The sequence below is a fragment of the Asterias amurensis genome, chromosome 1 (genome assembly GCF_032118995.1).
Source record: "Asterias amurensis chromosome 1, ASM3211899v1".
Taxonomy (NCBI): Eukaryota; Metazoa; Echinodermata; class Asteroidea; order Forcipulatida; family Asteriidae; genus Asterias; species Asterias amurensis.
Window position 1 is genome coordinate 15,266,486 of NC_092648.1, and position 15,150 is coordinate 15,281,635.

At 37.0% G+C, this 15,150-nt stretch overlaps 2 protein-coding genes across 3 annotated transcripts; one reads left to right on the top strand and one right to left on the bottom strand.

The window, feature by feature from the left end:
• Positions 1–12: 12 nt before the first annotated feature.
• LOC139947073 (uncharacterized) lies at positions 13–14,596 on the bottom strand. Its single transcript, XM_071944913.1, has 4 exons — positions 13,658–14,596; positions 13,468–13,534; positions 12,849–13,189; positions 13–490 (listed from the first exon to the last, which is right to left on the bottom strand). The coding sequence occupies exons 1-4, from the start codon at positions 14,027–14,029 to the stop codon at positions 347–349; spliced, it is 924 nt and encodes a 307-aa protein (XP_071801014.1). The 5' UTR covers positions 14,030–14,596; the 3' UTR covers positions 13–346.
• Positions 1,470–12,704, top strand: LOC139947062 (uncharacterized). Of its 2 annotated transcripts, none has more exons than XM_071944901.1 (5): positions 1,470–1,578; positions 6,724–7,749; positions 8,151–8,306; positions 8,646–8,732; positions 9,368–12,704. In XM_071944901.1, exons 2-5 carry the CDS (start codon positions 6,733–6,735, stop codon positions 9,680–9,682), a joined length of 1,575 nt encoding a protein of 524 aa, XP_071801002.1. In that variant the 5' UTR covers positions 1,470–1,578; positions 6,724–6,732; the 3' UTR covers positions 9,683–12,704. The 2 variants fall into 2 exon arrangements, with proteins under 2 accessions (XP_071801002.1, XP_071800991.1); XM_071944890.1 differs by lacking the exon at positions 1,470–1,578 and adding an exon at positions 5,231–6,309.
• Positions 14,597–15,150: the final 554 nt, after the last annotated feature.

Genomic DNA, 15,150 nt, shown 5'->3' on the forward strand with positions numbered 1-15,150 from the left:
GGTTTTTCACTATTCTCTGGTGACCCACTCAAACTTCTGCAGGTATGTCAGTTTAACGTGCTTTCACTGCCAGCAACATTTTTGCTAGCAAAACCTATTCCGTAATGTTCCTTTAAGATGATTCGTAATCGTAGTGCTATGTGAATTCCATCAAAGGAGTGCCCTTTGTATGTGTCTTTTGCGGGCTACCATGGTAGTGTGGACAGGACTAAATTACAATACTCAATTTATTTTGACATTTCAAATTCAAACTTCCTTTTTGTTTCGGTGATGTTCTCAAATTGTACGTCAAAGTCTGTGCCCGACCCCAAACAAAGGTTGCAGGTGTTTCATTTCATTGTGAAGTTTACTCACAACCAATCAGCTCAAAACGCAGAGCGATATTGTTACTGTTCCACTCAACGGGTACAATACGAAGCTTGATCGCCAAAACAGGCTCGAAGAAACGTCTGTCAACGATTTCGAGTTTGTTGGTGTTGCCAATAAATTCCTGTGAGTTAGAATGAAAACAGAGAACACTTATAACATACTGAAATTAAGTTGTTATCATAATCAATTTTTAAATAGCTAAAATCTGTTTTAAAAAACAGATTTTAGCTTTTGAAAAAGACTCCGATATGGTCGAATAGTCAGGCAATCGCTACTACTTTTTACATAATTTTATGCCATGTATACCATACACTCAAAAAAGTGAAACTCTGGTTTAGTAAATTGAACTCGAATTATTTTATTTGATAATACTTAATACTGTTTTTTTGTTGTTTTTACTTGCTCATCCTAAGTGATTAAAACTTAAATCTTGAAAAGTCAGGTTGACTTTAATCATATAAGTTGTTTTTTTCATAAATAATAGGTCAACTCAACAACAGTCACGATCAAGTAGTTACTACTGACACTTATTGTTTCGTTATACTTAAAAATAAAACTTTGCCGCTTTTACTGCGCTTATTGAGTAAGAAATACTCAATTTACTTGTATTGATGCTGAAGAGCTTAACTTGACAGTATGGTTATTTTTTCGCAGCACAAACATGAGTAGAACGAAGGCTTCTGACTATTTGAGTAACCCTAATTTTTCATGTTCTAAACATTTCAAACCCAAACCAAACTATAGCTTCTCATCTGTCACTCGCCAATTATATTTAATTGACAGAAAAACAACGAATGAAGATAGTTTACAGCATATAGCCTGGTCCAATGTCAAGAAAACATCTTTACTTGTAATGAGATTGAGGTTCTCAATACTTGAACCAGCCGATTAACTCAACTTCATAGAACAAGTCATATGAATGTGCGCCCGTCCTGTGCCATGCGCCCAAGTTTACTGATTGGCCTGGTCCCCTGCCTACAGTTAATGGCCTCGAGTACTGCTTGTACGGGACCAGCGTTTCCCACACCAAAGGCATGGCACGCTCTCAGCTGCTCCCCCGAACAACAACACGTTGTGACACCGAGTTCCGCGTTTACAATCGACAACAACAGAGGCGGCTGAAAAGAGAGCAAGCCAAAAGGCCAAAGAGTTAGCTGTCCCCCCTGCATTGAAGACGTCAGCTACTTCGTTGAATGCCATTCATCATAGGTAAGAACAGAATCCGAAAGATATTATTTTAGTTCTTACACTAGTTGTGATATGCTCATGGTTATTTTTAGAAGTTAAACAGTTCGTTGTAGTTGTAATGTTTCCGTACGTCCGTCTCCGTACACAACAACATGCTAAATACTGACTGTGACACGCTAAAACTGACATTATGGCTGGATGAGTGATAATGCCTCTTTGTATGACAGTTGCATTGAAGCATTTTTAAAAGTAACTTGCCGTTGTTTAGTTTTGCTTGAGGGTTCGTATTTTACTCCCAAATAAATAAAGACAATATAACACACACAAATTACTCATTTTCAAGCTAGTTTTACTGAAGGTTATTGTTTGTTGCACCTAAAAATAATAAGTCCAAACAACAACAACAACAACACAAAGTAGTTACTCACTTATAAACAAAGTAAGTTTTACCATTTTACTGAAGGCTATGTGTGTTACACATAAATAAATTGAGCCCAAACAACAAAAACACAAAGTAATAGTTACTCATAAATATACAAAGTTAGTTTTACGGAGGGGTTTGTGTTTTACACCAAAATAAATTGAGTCCAAACAACAAAAACACAAAGTAGTAGTTACTCATAAATATACAAAGTTAGTTTTACTGAGGGGTTTGTGTTTTACACCAAAATAAATTGAGTCCAAACAACAAAAACACAAAGTAATAGTTACTCATAAATATACAAAGTTAGTTTTACTGAGGGGTTTGTGTTTTACACCAAAAAAAATTGAGTCCAAACTACAAAAACACAAAGTAATAGTTACTCATTTATTAACAAAGTTAGTTTAACTGGGGGGGGGGGGGGTTTGTGTTTTACACCAAAATAATTTGAGTCCAAACGGCAAAAACACAAACTAATAGTTACTCATTTATTAACAAAGTTAGTTTTACTGAGGGGTTTGTGTTTTACACCAAAATAAATTGAGTCCAAACTACAAAAACACAAAGTAATAGTTACTCATTTATTAACAAAGTTAGTTTAACTGAGGGGTTTGTGTTTTACACCAAAATAATTTGAGTCCAAACGGCAAAAACACAAACTAATAGTTACTCATTTATTAACAAAGTTAGTTTTACTGAGGGGTTTGTGTTTTACACCAAAATAAATTGAGTCCAAACAACAAAAACACAAAGTAATAGTTACTCATTTATTAACAAAGCTAGTTTTACTAAGGGGTTTGTGTTTTACACCAAAATCAATTAAGTCCAAACGGCAAAAACACAAACTAATAGTTACTCATTTATTAACAAAGTTAGTTTTACTGAGGGGTTTGTGTTTTACACCCCAAAAAATTGAGTCCAAACTACAAAAACACAAAGTAATAGTTACTCATTTATTAACAAAGCTAGTTTTACTAAGGGGTTTGTGTTTTACACCAAAATAAATTGAGTCCAAACTACAAAAACACAAAGTAATAGTTACTCATTTATTAACAAAGTTAGTTTAACTGGGGGGTTTGTGTTTTACACCAAAATCAATTAAGTCCAAACAACACAAGCCTAAAGTTACTCATTTTATTTTAAAGTTAGTTTTACTGAAGGGTTAGTGTTTTGCATCCAAATAAAATAAGTCCAAACAACATTAACACACATTTATAAGTAAAGTTAGTTTTACTTGCATTTATAAATAAAGTTAGTTTTACTAAATGCAGGGTATGCAGTTTGCACTCAATTTCATTCAGTCTAAACAACACAAACAAAATTGTTTTATTAAAGTTTATTTTGTTCACTGCAGTGTTTGTTTGGCTCACAGTGAAAGTTGTAATGGTAGGGTGGAATCAATAAATAGTAAAATGAGATTTCATATCACAGTGAAATTGTGACACTTTAGGCCTACTCATTGCGCACATAACATAACACATTGGACAGGATTTTGACACATTTGAAATAATATCTCAATTTGAAGTTACCCATTACAGACAATTTTTTTTTTTTTTTTTTTCAGTCTGTGGTTATGTGGCATTGTAAAGACTGTAATTTTCAATCGTCCAGAAGGTCTGTTCTGTTTAAACACTACAGGCTGCAACATAGATATGGTCCTCGTAATCCTCAGCCATGTTTACATCAGGAATGCCCGTGTAGATTTCGAACAAGCAGTGCTTTACACACTCACTTGTCTCGATACCACAATTCAGAGACATCAAATTTATTGAAGAAAGGAGAGCTTGTGTCATTTAAATGCCACGTTTGTGAAAGGAGTGATCTTGCAACTGATAAAGTATTTTTTCAGCATGTATACCAACACCTCAAAAATCATGAAACAGTTAAATGTGTGTTTGAGGGTTGCGATTTTAAATCGAACATCTATGGAACATATAGATCACATAAGAGCAGAAAGCATGCTTCAGCTGATCTACATGATTTCAAGCTTGGTGTGATTACAAAGACTCAGGTGACAAATACTGTGGCATTAGAATCAGGTTCTTTGGATGAAGAGAATGCAGTTGGACAATATTTTGATGGTACCCTTGATGAAGATGATGAGGAGCAGGAAGTCGAGGACCTACCAAAAATTATTGAACATTCAATAGCAGCACTTCTACTCAAGCTTGAAAGTGTACTTCATGTATCGGGTTCAGCAATTGATAATTTAGTAAGTGACCTGGCATACATCGGACATTCTTCTGTTTCTGTCCAAGTTCTGCAAAATACAATTGATCAAGTATTAACGAAAAATGGCTGCCACCTTGACAGATCTGTTGTCATTGAAATTGCAGAATCTGTGTGTAACAACAACCCAATCAACATAGCAATTGGAAACGATAGTCCTCTTGCAACAGCTTTCAAAAGAAAGCAATATTTCAAGACAAATTTCAGTGTTGTTGAACCTGTTGAATACAAACTTGATAACGATAACAATGATAGCAATAAAAACAACACATTCCAGTATGTCCCCATTCTGCAGTCCTTACAGCAGCTTCTAAATGCAAACGGAATTCTCGATAAAATACTGGTTTATGAGAACAACAACAACAGAAAAGTTCCTGGTTCACCACAGTACAGATCTTTCCGTGATGGCAAGTTCTTCAAAGAAAATAACGTTTGTTCGGGAGAGAATTTTCACATTTATGTTGGTCTGTATGTGGATGACTTTGAAGTCTGCAATCCACTTGGAACATCCAGGAAAAAACACAAAGTTTGTGCAGTTTATTGGGTATTGTTGAACTTACCTCCTGTGTTTCTTTCATCATTAACTTCAATCAACATGGCTATTCTCTGTAAATCTGTCGACGTGAAGACATATGGCTATGACAGAGTTTTGGAACCGCTGTTAAAAGATCTCGCAATCCTAGAGAGGGAAGGTCTTTACGTGGCTAGACTGGGGAGAAATGTGATTGGCACCGTGCAGTCTGTTGCAGCTGATAACTTGGGTGCTCATAGTATTGGAGGGTTCGTTGAGAGTTTTTCAGGGGACTATGTTTGTAGATTCTGCACAGGGTCAAGAGAAGACATTCAATTGAAAGAAGTAAGATCTGGTGCCTTCCAATTGAGAACAGAGGAACTACATTCTCAACATATTCAAACTGTTCAAGATGATGACAAAATCAACAGCTGCTTTGGGGTTAAAAGAAGTTGCCCTTTGACTGAAAACCTTGAAACTTTTCATGTGTTAATGGGCTATCCTCCTGACATTTTGCATGATTTATTTGAAGGTGTTATTCCGATGGAGCTTGCATTATGTTTGAACTTGCTTATTTCGAAGAAGTATTTCACACTAGACGAGCTTAATAATTCAATCAAGCACTTTCCATACAAGTGGGCAGATAAAAGGGACTGTCCACCGCCTATCCCCAAAAAGTTCTCATCAACAGTTGGTGGAAATGCACATGAGAACTGGACACTGCTGAGGTTGCTCCCATTTATAGTGGGTTCCAAGATACCTCCTGGAGTGGAGAGCCGGCATGGGATATATTAATGGACCTCAAGGATGTGGTTGAACTAGTTGTAGCACCAGTGCACTCGCAGGAAACAATTGAATTTCTAGACTGTAAGATTTCTGATCATCGGCAACACTTACAAGAGGTTTTTACAAGTGTTAGACTCAAACCAAAACATCACTTTCTGGAACATTATCCTGAAATGATCTCTTCTTTTGGTCCTTTGGTATCATTATGGACAATGCGTTTTGAAGCGAAACATAGTTTCTTCAAGCAAGTTACAAGATATACCAACTGCTTCAAAAACATACTTCTGTCACTTGCGGTAAAGCACCAACTAATGATGGCTCATCATTTTCAGTCTCTGAGTGTGCGCCAGTCTGCTTTAGTAGTCACCAATGTCTCAACTGTTCCAGTAAAGTTAGTGAAGGATGATATTGAGCAGGCTTTAAGGGATAAGTATCCAATGCAGACAACTGTACAGTTGGCTAAGACATTATCATATCATGGAACAATGTATGCTACCGGCATGATTCTTGCTGTTGGGTCAACAGGCGGACTTCCAGATTTCGTTGAAGTTTTACATATGGCCATCCTGCATGACAAAGTGAACTTCATCGTTAACAAATTGTCTTCATGGTATGTTGAGCACTACAGATCGTATGAAATAGATTCATCACCAACAAGGGAAATTGCTATTGTTGAACACGAAGAACTGGCAGACTTCTACCCATTAGCATTGTACACTGTTCAAGGGAAACGAATGGTGACATTGAAACGATATATTCATAATGTGTAGCTTTCAGTGCTTCACAAAGTCATCAAGTCTAGCAGGTGAATACTATTAAACAATTTAAGAATTAATCATGAAGGTCTCAACCTCTTGGTACACGAGAGGTTTTGTTTGACACACAAAAATTGTCGCCGTGGTGGTGCTGCTGTTGGTGCGTTTTCACAAACCAGCGAATAAGTTTGGAACCTAACAGCTTTCTTAAAAAGCATAAATATAAAGCCTTTTTCTTGAAACCCTGTGTTTCAGCTGCATGAACAGATTAAAACAGCGACGATTAATGATGAGCCACTTTGTCCGCTTAAATCTGCACCGAAATTTGTTTTCGGTCTTACTACATGTATTCTCCTGCAATATATTGGCTGTTAACTTTGGCTGTAAACTACTGTAATATAACAAACAAAACAAAAATTAATTTTAATGATTGAATTGTGTTGTTCTTGTTTCTTTTATGACAGATAGTCAAGATGGCAGATGCACTTGTTGTACCATCGTGCATAATGTTGAGAGTCATCATCACCGATGAAAACATCAGGAAGCTGATTCTGCCCTCACCGCTTGAAAGTGTGCATGATTTGAAGAATCAAGTGAAGGAGCAGTTTGAACTGAAAGGGGAATTTTGTCTCCAATTCATCGATCCGGACTTTGATGATTTCATGACCTTATCATCACCCAAGGACATTACAGACAGGGGAACTATCAAAGTCGTTCCACTTTCCATTCCTGATTCAGATTCAGACATTGACAGTGTGTTTGATCTTTTGAGTAATTCATCTCTGCTGTCATCGTCCCCGTCGATGTCGGAAGCATCATCTGTGTCTACTTCTGCAAGTGCTACATGTAGTACAGATAGAGCACTTCAGTGGCCTACTGTCTTTCCAATCCCATCCTTCTCATTCGACACAGAGATGAAACTTTCAAACGGCAAAAAACAGTTTGAGAAGGATGGAACTTTGACAAACCCAACAGGAATGAAATCTGATATTTTGGAAAAACTTGCTGAATCCATATTTAGCTACAAGGCCTATCCATCAGATGATCAGTTCTGCTCTGTAGCACAAGCACTTGTCAAGAAGCACCCATACCTGAAAGAACCAGGTTCTGCCACTGGCTACCTTGGTTGGAAAATGAGCCTTAAATTCAAGATGGGTAACTATAGATCAAAATTGCGAAATCACGGATGCACAGAACTATCTGTAAACTCACTCAAAAGAAAAGGTGACACGAAATCAGCCAAGAACATCAAAAAACCAAGAAAGGCAGAAGTTAACTACCTCCCTGAATATCCTGATGATGAAACAGCTGCAAGCTCTGAAAAGGAAAGGATTGCTCTTCTTGATGAACTGAAGAAAACACACAATGGAAAAGTGATTATGGAGAAAATGGCAAAGACATTTTCCCATCGCAGACAAGAAGTAGTTCTTCAAAAACCACTTGTTGCTGACTTCAGAGCCAGATGGCCAGCACTCTTTTCAGAAACTGAGGTGAGGCATCAAATTTACACTTTTTATTTTAATTGATTTGAAAAAGCTGTGTGTGTACTAGACCTTTATCATGCTGCCTCCATCTTGGTCATGTTCCTCGTATCAAATAACTTTGCAATAGAACCAAGCCTATTTCGTTCCAGCACCATGATAAAGGTCTATAATAACTGAAAATTGTCAATCCAACACAAGCTTTGATCATCACTTACAGGGTAATGGAAAAATACTTCATATAAATCATAAAATGTTGGCAACAAATCATGCTTTTATGGTCATCGAAGCAATGTTATGAAACTGTCTACAGCAGACCTTCCTTTACTTCCAGGTTGATTGTTTGGAAACTGTATGCAGTTGGTTCAGAATGAGATATTAATGCTATTTTCCCATGTGTATATTATTAGATTGAGGCAGAATTTATGCGTATTACAACCGTTAGACTGCAAAGCCAGTTCATGGCACAGCTCGACAAAAACGCACCGAAGCTCATCCAGTTGATGAAGTCAAGAGGCGGGGCAGCTGGAATCAAGATTCAAGAAATCTTGGCAGGAATAGAGGAGGCAAGTACTTTGTTTACATGTTTTTTCTTTAATTAACACCGTTTTTTCTCCTCTCTTTTGTAATGAATTGTTTGAGGACAATTTCATTCATTTGCATGTGTTGGAACTACCACTGAAAAATTTAATTGTACTGCCTTGACAAAATGTGATCAAAGCAAGAATTATATACAAATAGCTTGGCTAAAAATCAATTTTTGGCTGATTTGTGTTCACATTAGTCTTGACATCTTCACTCCAGGGTTCTCACTCATAAAGCCTGATCTTTAACTATTTGTCTGTCTGTTTGTGAAATATGAATCATGGATTGAAAACTCTGGATGCTGTTCTTTTTCTATACAGAATGTGCTCAGCAAGAGAGCAGGTGTCCTTAAAGCTCTTTGCTCGTATCTGGGGGAGGACAGTGACGCACTTTTTCAACATTTTTTGGTAAGTGTACAGTTATTCTGATGATTTACAAAATACACAATTGTTGCTGCCGTGACGGGGGTCCATGGGTTTTGTGCCCCCTTGGGTGTACAAAACACCATGAACTCTGTCCCAGCATAGAGCAAGGGTCACAGCTTGCAAAAATTGTATGATGTGATGACAGCGAATCATTGAGCATCCTGTTTCCAAAAGCAAGCCCTGGTGAAACAGGAATTGGATCGTAAATTTTCATTTTTTAGCAACCACACTATTTGATCCCCCCCCCCCCAAAAAAAAAAAAAAAAAAATCCCAAACTATGTGTGGGCTATGCCACCTGTTTGATATTGCAAGTAAAATAAAATATAGGCCTAGCCCTTCAAACTTTGATTGAAAAAATGAAAAGCCTGAAGAATCAGTCATGTGAAAACTTTACAACAATACTCCTGGGGTGGATTTCACAAAGAGTTAGGACTAGTCCTAACTTAGGACTAGTCCTAGGAGATATACAAATTGCATGGATAGTCCTAAATTAGGACGAGTAACTGGTCCTAACTCTAGATAAGACTAGTCCTAACTCTTTGTGAAATCCACCCCTGAGATTGTAATAAAGGACAAACAAATTTTCTAATCAAGCCTATTTTATTTTGTTTTAAAGTCAACACAGGAAGAAGAAATGAAATCCAAGGAAGAGACTTGCACCATGGGCATTTTCAGCATAGGATGTGGAACAGAGGATGTGGAACAGCAGAAGACAGTGGCTATTGTACTGGAAGGCGATGAAGTGCTAAAGGAGGTCAAAGACCTATCGAAGGCATGTTGCCTGTTGTTTGGATTGATCTATTCGCTCAATCTCCATTATCCGAAAAAGTACAGGTACCTGTTTGAAGTGATCCAAAAGATCTTCATGAAGCTGGATGGTGACCGCTTATCACCTAAAATACAGACTCTGAAGAACAAGCTTTGCTTTTAATTTCTGGTTATTTCAGTGATCCATACCACTTATAAGGTCTCTGCCTGTAAGAATGTACCAAATTAGGAGTGGTGGGGGGGGGGGGGGGGTGATTCGTCAAGGGTTCTCAGATCTTCTACAAAATTAGAGAGATACATCATCATACTAAACCAATAAATTACATATGACTGTTGACCTTTTTTTTAATTTTATTTTTTAGCATACATGATCTCAATTGTTTCTCACTGGAAATCTCTTTAGGAACACTAAACGTAACCAAATACAAGAAAACATCTGCGGGATCTTGTTGCTGCAGGTACTTGCAATAATGAGCAAAGTTAATGTTGTGCCAGTTCTACGCTAATTGTTAATGGCAATAACTCATAACACCCAAACCAAAAGAGTCCGCAAACTTATATTTTGAATTTATTTGTGTTGTAACATGATGTATCACTCTAATTTCGTTGAAGAAGATCTGAGAACCCATGAATCACCACTTGGTACATTCCTACAGGGAGAGTCTTAAAGAATAGTGATTGAAACCAGCTGACCACTTGCCAATGTAATACTATAATTAATCCTGTACCCTTATACAAATTTTACTGAACAATCCTTTTTTTTCTTCTACTTATTACTTAAAGGGACATGTTGCCTTGGATCGGTCGAGTTAGTCCATGAAAAGTGTTTGAAACCGTTTGATATGAAATGTGTAAAATAATCCAAACAAATATGCCTCAAAAGTTCATGGTTTTTCTTTTACGTTGCAAACAAACATGGTTGGCCAATTTGTGGAGTAAACAAAATGGCCGACCGTGTTTGTTCTCATCGTAAAAGAAAAACCTCTCACTTGCGAGGCATATTTGTTTGGATGTTTGAATTATTTTATTCTACTTTTAAAACATCTTTCCAACCATATACATTTCATATCAAACGGTTTCAGACACTTTGCATTGACCAACTCGACCGATCCAAGGCTTTGTGTCCCTTTAAAGTGATGTAAAATTAAAGTTGAGTAAGCTGAATATCTATACCCAATGCTAGACATTACAAGGACATAAAGTTGATTTCTCTGCACTTTTTAAGCTTTTTTTTAGGTCAACTAAATGGGTCATTAGCTTAAATAACCTGCAGTGGGTTTCTTTGCTACATACATCTTATTGCAGTACATTATCTTTTATAGTCCACTAATTTTACTTGCTTAACAAAGACTAAAACAAAACATCTCTCTTGGGGGGAGGTGTTAACTTGAAATTTATTATTTTTAAATAGTCCAAAGAAGTCTTATCTCATTAATGCATCCTATACCTGTTTGATATAGCTTTGTCAGCCAGATGCTTTTCCTTCAAAAGTTCTCTCTGAAAAGTCTGTACTTTTAATTTTAGTAATGATCCACACCATCAAGAGAACATTGTTTTGAAGATTATGACCACTTGCCAAAAATTTACTGTATTTAATAACTTCCATGTCAGATAATTTGACTTTGGCAAATAAAAGTTGTATCATAAACACAACTCAGAAAATTAATACAACAAAGCAAGGTGTTTTTAGGTAATTATGCTATGAAGTTTAAAGGGTCTGGGTACTTTTTGTAGGACACAACACAATGTCCACATTAAACTCACACAGTTAAATAGTAGAAAGCTTCCCTTAAAATGGTACTTGCTGAGGTGCTGTAGTTTTTGAGAAATGAGTAAAACAAGTCACAAAAATAATTGTTGTCAACGAAAATTATGTAAGCTTGTGAGATGTTTTTTCGTGACATTGTTTTACTCATTTCTCAAAAACTACAGCACCTCAGCAAGCAATATTTTATTGTTAGCTTTCTACTATTATTATCTTCAAACGGTGTAAGTTTAATTAGGAATCTGTGGACATTGTATTTTCTCATACAAAAAGTACCCAAATCCATTCAAGAGTGTTCAAACTTGAGTTTCCTGATGTTATTGTTAAAAGTTCTTGTTGTTCATATTTTTACATAAAAATGCGTTCACAAAGTTTGTGATGGAAATGGTAGATAATTGCACAACCCGCAAGTCCAACCTTACTGAATTTGGAGAAGAGTGTAAATAATTTTAGTAACACACAGAAATCACTTTCATGATTTTGCTTGAGTGTTTACAAATATCAGCATGTAATTTACCCCCTAATCGGTTAATTTCCTCAACTCACTTAAATTCAGTCAATTTTATGACTTAAATTGTTTACACATTGATTTGTGTTAATTCTTGCATCATAATATTACACACCGGTATAAAATCACATTGCAAATTAAGTTGTAGCAGTAATTCGTTTTAATTTAAAGTGCAATCTGAATAAATGTATACCTTGTGGAATCTACCTCAATCAATTAAACTTGCCCAGATCATTTTATTTGTGTGATTGTCGAATTTAAATGTGAGTAGCACAAACTTAAATTATTTGCGTCTATTTACCTTGCAAAATAAAGTTACAAACAATAATATAATTTTGTTGGATTAATAACCAAATCCAATTAAAATAAACAAACCCATACTGAGTAAAATTGAATTGGTTTAGTCAATAGGTTTAAGTTTATTTTACTTCAAATGAAAAGTAGCGCCCACTTCGAATTGTAAGTTAATTCAACTTGCAGTAGGAAGTAATATTAGTTGCATCACAATGAGTAAATCAAGCTGTGATATTTTAAGTTTAACGAACTTGGGAATACAAGTACAAAGAACTTATATTCCTGTCCCGTTCAATTTACGCGTTTTAAGTTTATTTTACTTACAATTAAATGTAGCGCCTACTTCTAGCCTTAAGTTATTTAAACTTGCCTTAGATTTGAGTTATAGTAAATGAATCGTAATATGTCATCCCAACTCATTTCAAATCGGTAAAGCTAACTTGAAAAAGTGAGGAACACATAATATTAAGTTAACTGGACTTTGACATTTTAAGTTTAAATAACTTGAGGAATAAAAGTACCAAGAACTTATATTCTTATCCCGTTCAATCTACTCAATAAAATTGAGGCAACAAACTTGCCTTAATAAAATTAAGTAAGTTGAACAAAACATTTTTTTGAGTGTAGGTCCCTTTTAAGCAGTTTGAAACAGCTACTTCTACTTTATAATTTGAACTGTCAAACAAAAGCTGCGGTTTGTATTCTTTTATAAAATCATTATTAATTTTTCAGTCAGCAGAAACAAAATACAAGAAACAATACCTTTGTGTGCCCAAGATGGTCTTGCACATCAGCAAAGGATTCCTGTGAGGGTGGTTGGTACTGCACTTTGTACTTTGTCACCCATTGCGGATAATCAGAACGCCCCTGGGTGAGCACCCCAGTCACGAAGGTCGGGTTGACCAAATCCACCTGTATCCACTGGTTGGCATCGGAAACATTGGGATGCCATGCGCCTATGATATCTTCCTGTGTAGGTATCTTGTTGAGACGACCTCCAGCCGGTGTGCTGAATTGCTGGCCTACTCCAGGCTCAGGAAACCAGTTGCTTGATGCGGAAAGGCTCTCATCGGGGATTGAACCATCTTCGACACCGAGTCTCCCTGGATTAGAGTAGAGAGATGCAAACTTAAAGCCCGGCTCACACTTGTTGTGAATGCGATCGCGATATGAATTTTGACGTCACAAATTCGCAACGAATAATTTGCATCAGTTTACCTTCGTGTTCAACCCCTGCGCAACATTCGCTGCGATTCATACACAGTGCAGATTTTAACAGGAAGAAAATCAACCTCGTCGAAAAAGTTTGAGGAGTGGCAAAGTTTTACCACCTCAACAACTTCATTGACAGAATCAGAGTTGCGGATATTATTTAACTTACCGACAAGGCAACACACGCTGGTAGAGGAAAGAGTTGATGATTCTCCATTGCTTGAAACAGTGTTGTTCTGTATGGAAACAGGAGAAGGGATACACAAACACATACAATCAATATTGAGTGCCTGGGAACAAGATGATTACGAGTTTGATACAATTTTATTCAGTTTGATAAATGCATAAAGATAAATTACCTGGCAATTTCTTGGTTTCGCAGTTGCGTCGTAGTAAGTGAACGATTGCATTCGCTGGAAATAATCGCACTTTTGTTGTCTTGTGACGTTGTTCATCTGACACACTCGATTAATGTGATCATAGTTGAACGAGAAACATCCATGATGGCTGAGACACCGAGCCGAACACTGGACGGCAGAGATGCCCGAGATATCCCTGAAGGACTGGCCGCGTAGGGCGTGGTGCTCTACCGGCTGGTACGACACTCCTCCGTACAGACCACTCACACTATAAGATGCTGAAACCGCAAGAAGCATCTCAAAAAAGAGGAAAACCGAACTGCTCAAGGGAGCCATTTCTTCAAAACCGTGATGACAAGAAGTGCCTCGCATCAAAATAAATCCTTCTCCAGGGAAAGCATAGGCTGCACTAATTAATCAACATTGTGTACAACCGTTACCATGCAAAATTGATTTCTGTATCCAATTGCATTGTATTTCACGTTAAAAATACAGTACCGATTTTGTACTGAATCGAAACATGGGTTAATTGTTAACCCGAACGAGTAATGGGTTGATGTCGAGCATGCGTATTGGCCTGCATCACGATAGATTAAAACAAAATCAATACGGCCAATATTTTAAAAACCGCTGGTGAAAAGATTGACCTCTTGTCAAATCCTATTCGGTGTAGCTGCAAACAATAGCTACAATGGGAAACTGACTTAAACTTGAATGGTCAGCCTCTAATAATGATAATAATAATATCAATGTTGAGGGGGTTAATGTAGTGACGACTTTGTATGAGAGTCGCACCACTGTGTTGCCGTCTCTCTTCGAACGACGTTTTAAATTAAATAGAAAGCATAATGGAAACTAGTCACACAAGTCAAGATAAATTGTAATAATATAAACTGGGCTCTTTGTATTGATAGGTTTGTCTTTTTATTACAATAAATAGACCATCGCGAACCTTACTGTTCATTCAACAATTTGCGTGCGTGCGTAATGTTACGAGTGTTCTCGATGCTGTCTTTCAGTGTCTTAACAACGGGGCGGGGCGGGTGGGGCACCTGCCCAATGAGATGTCTGTGGTCCACTTGCGTGCCCCTATCCCCATTTGAAATCTGGGATTTGGGGATTACACATTTGCCGAGTTTAAACGTGACAATTTTGATATTTTGCAAACAATTTTTTACACTAACGTCAGGAGATCTTAAAGGAACACGTTGCCTTGGATCGGACGAGTTGGTCAAAACAAAAGCGTTTACAACCGTTTTTTATAAAATGCATATGGTTGGAAAGATGTTTTAAAAGTAGAATACAATGATCCACACAAGTTTGCCTCAAAATTGCGTGGTTTTCCTTCTACTCTGCGAACTAACATGGTCGGCCATTTATGGGAGTCAAAATTTTGACCCCCATAAATGGCCGACGTGTTAGTCGACGAGGTAAAAGGAAAACCACGCAATTTCGAGGCATGTTTGTGTGGATCATTGTATTCTACTTTTACA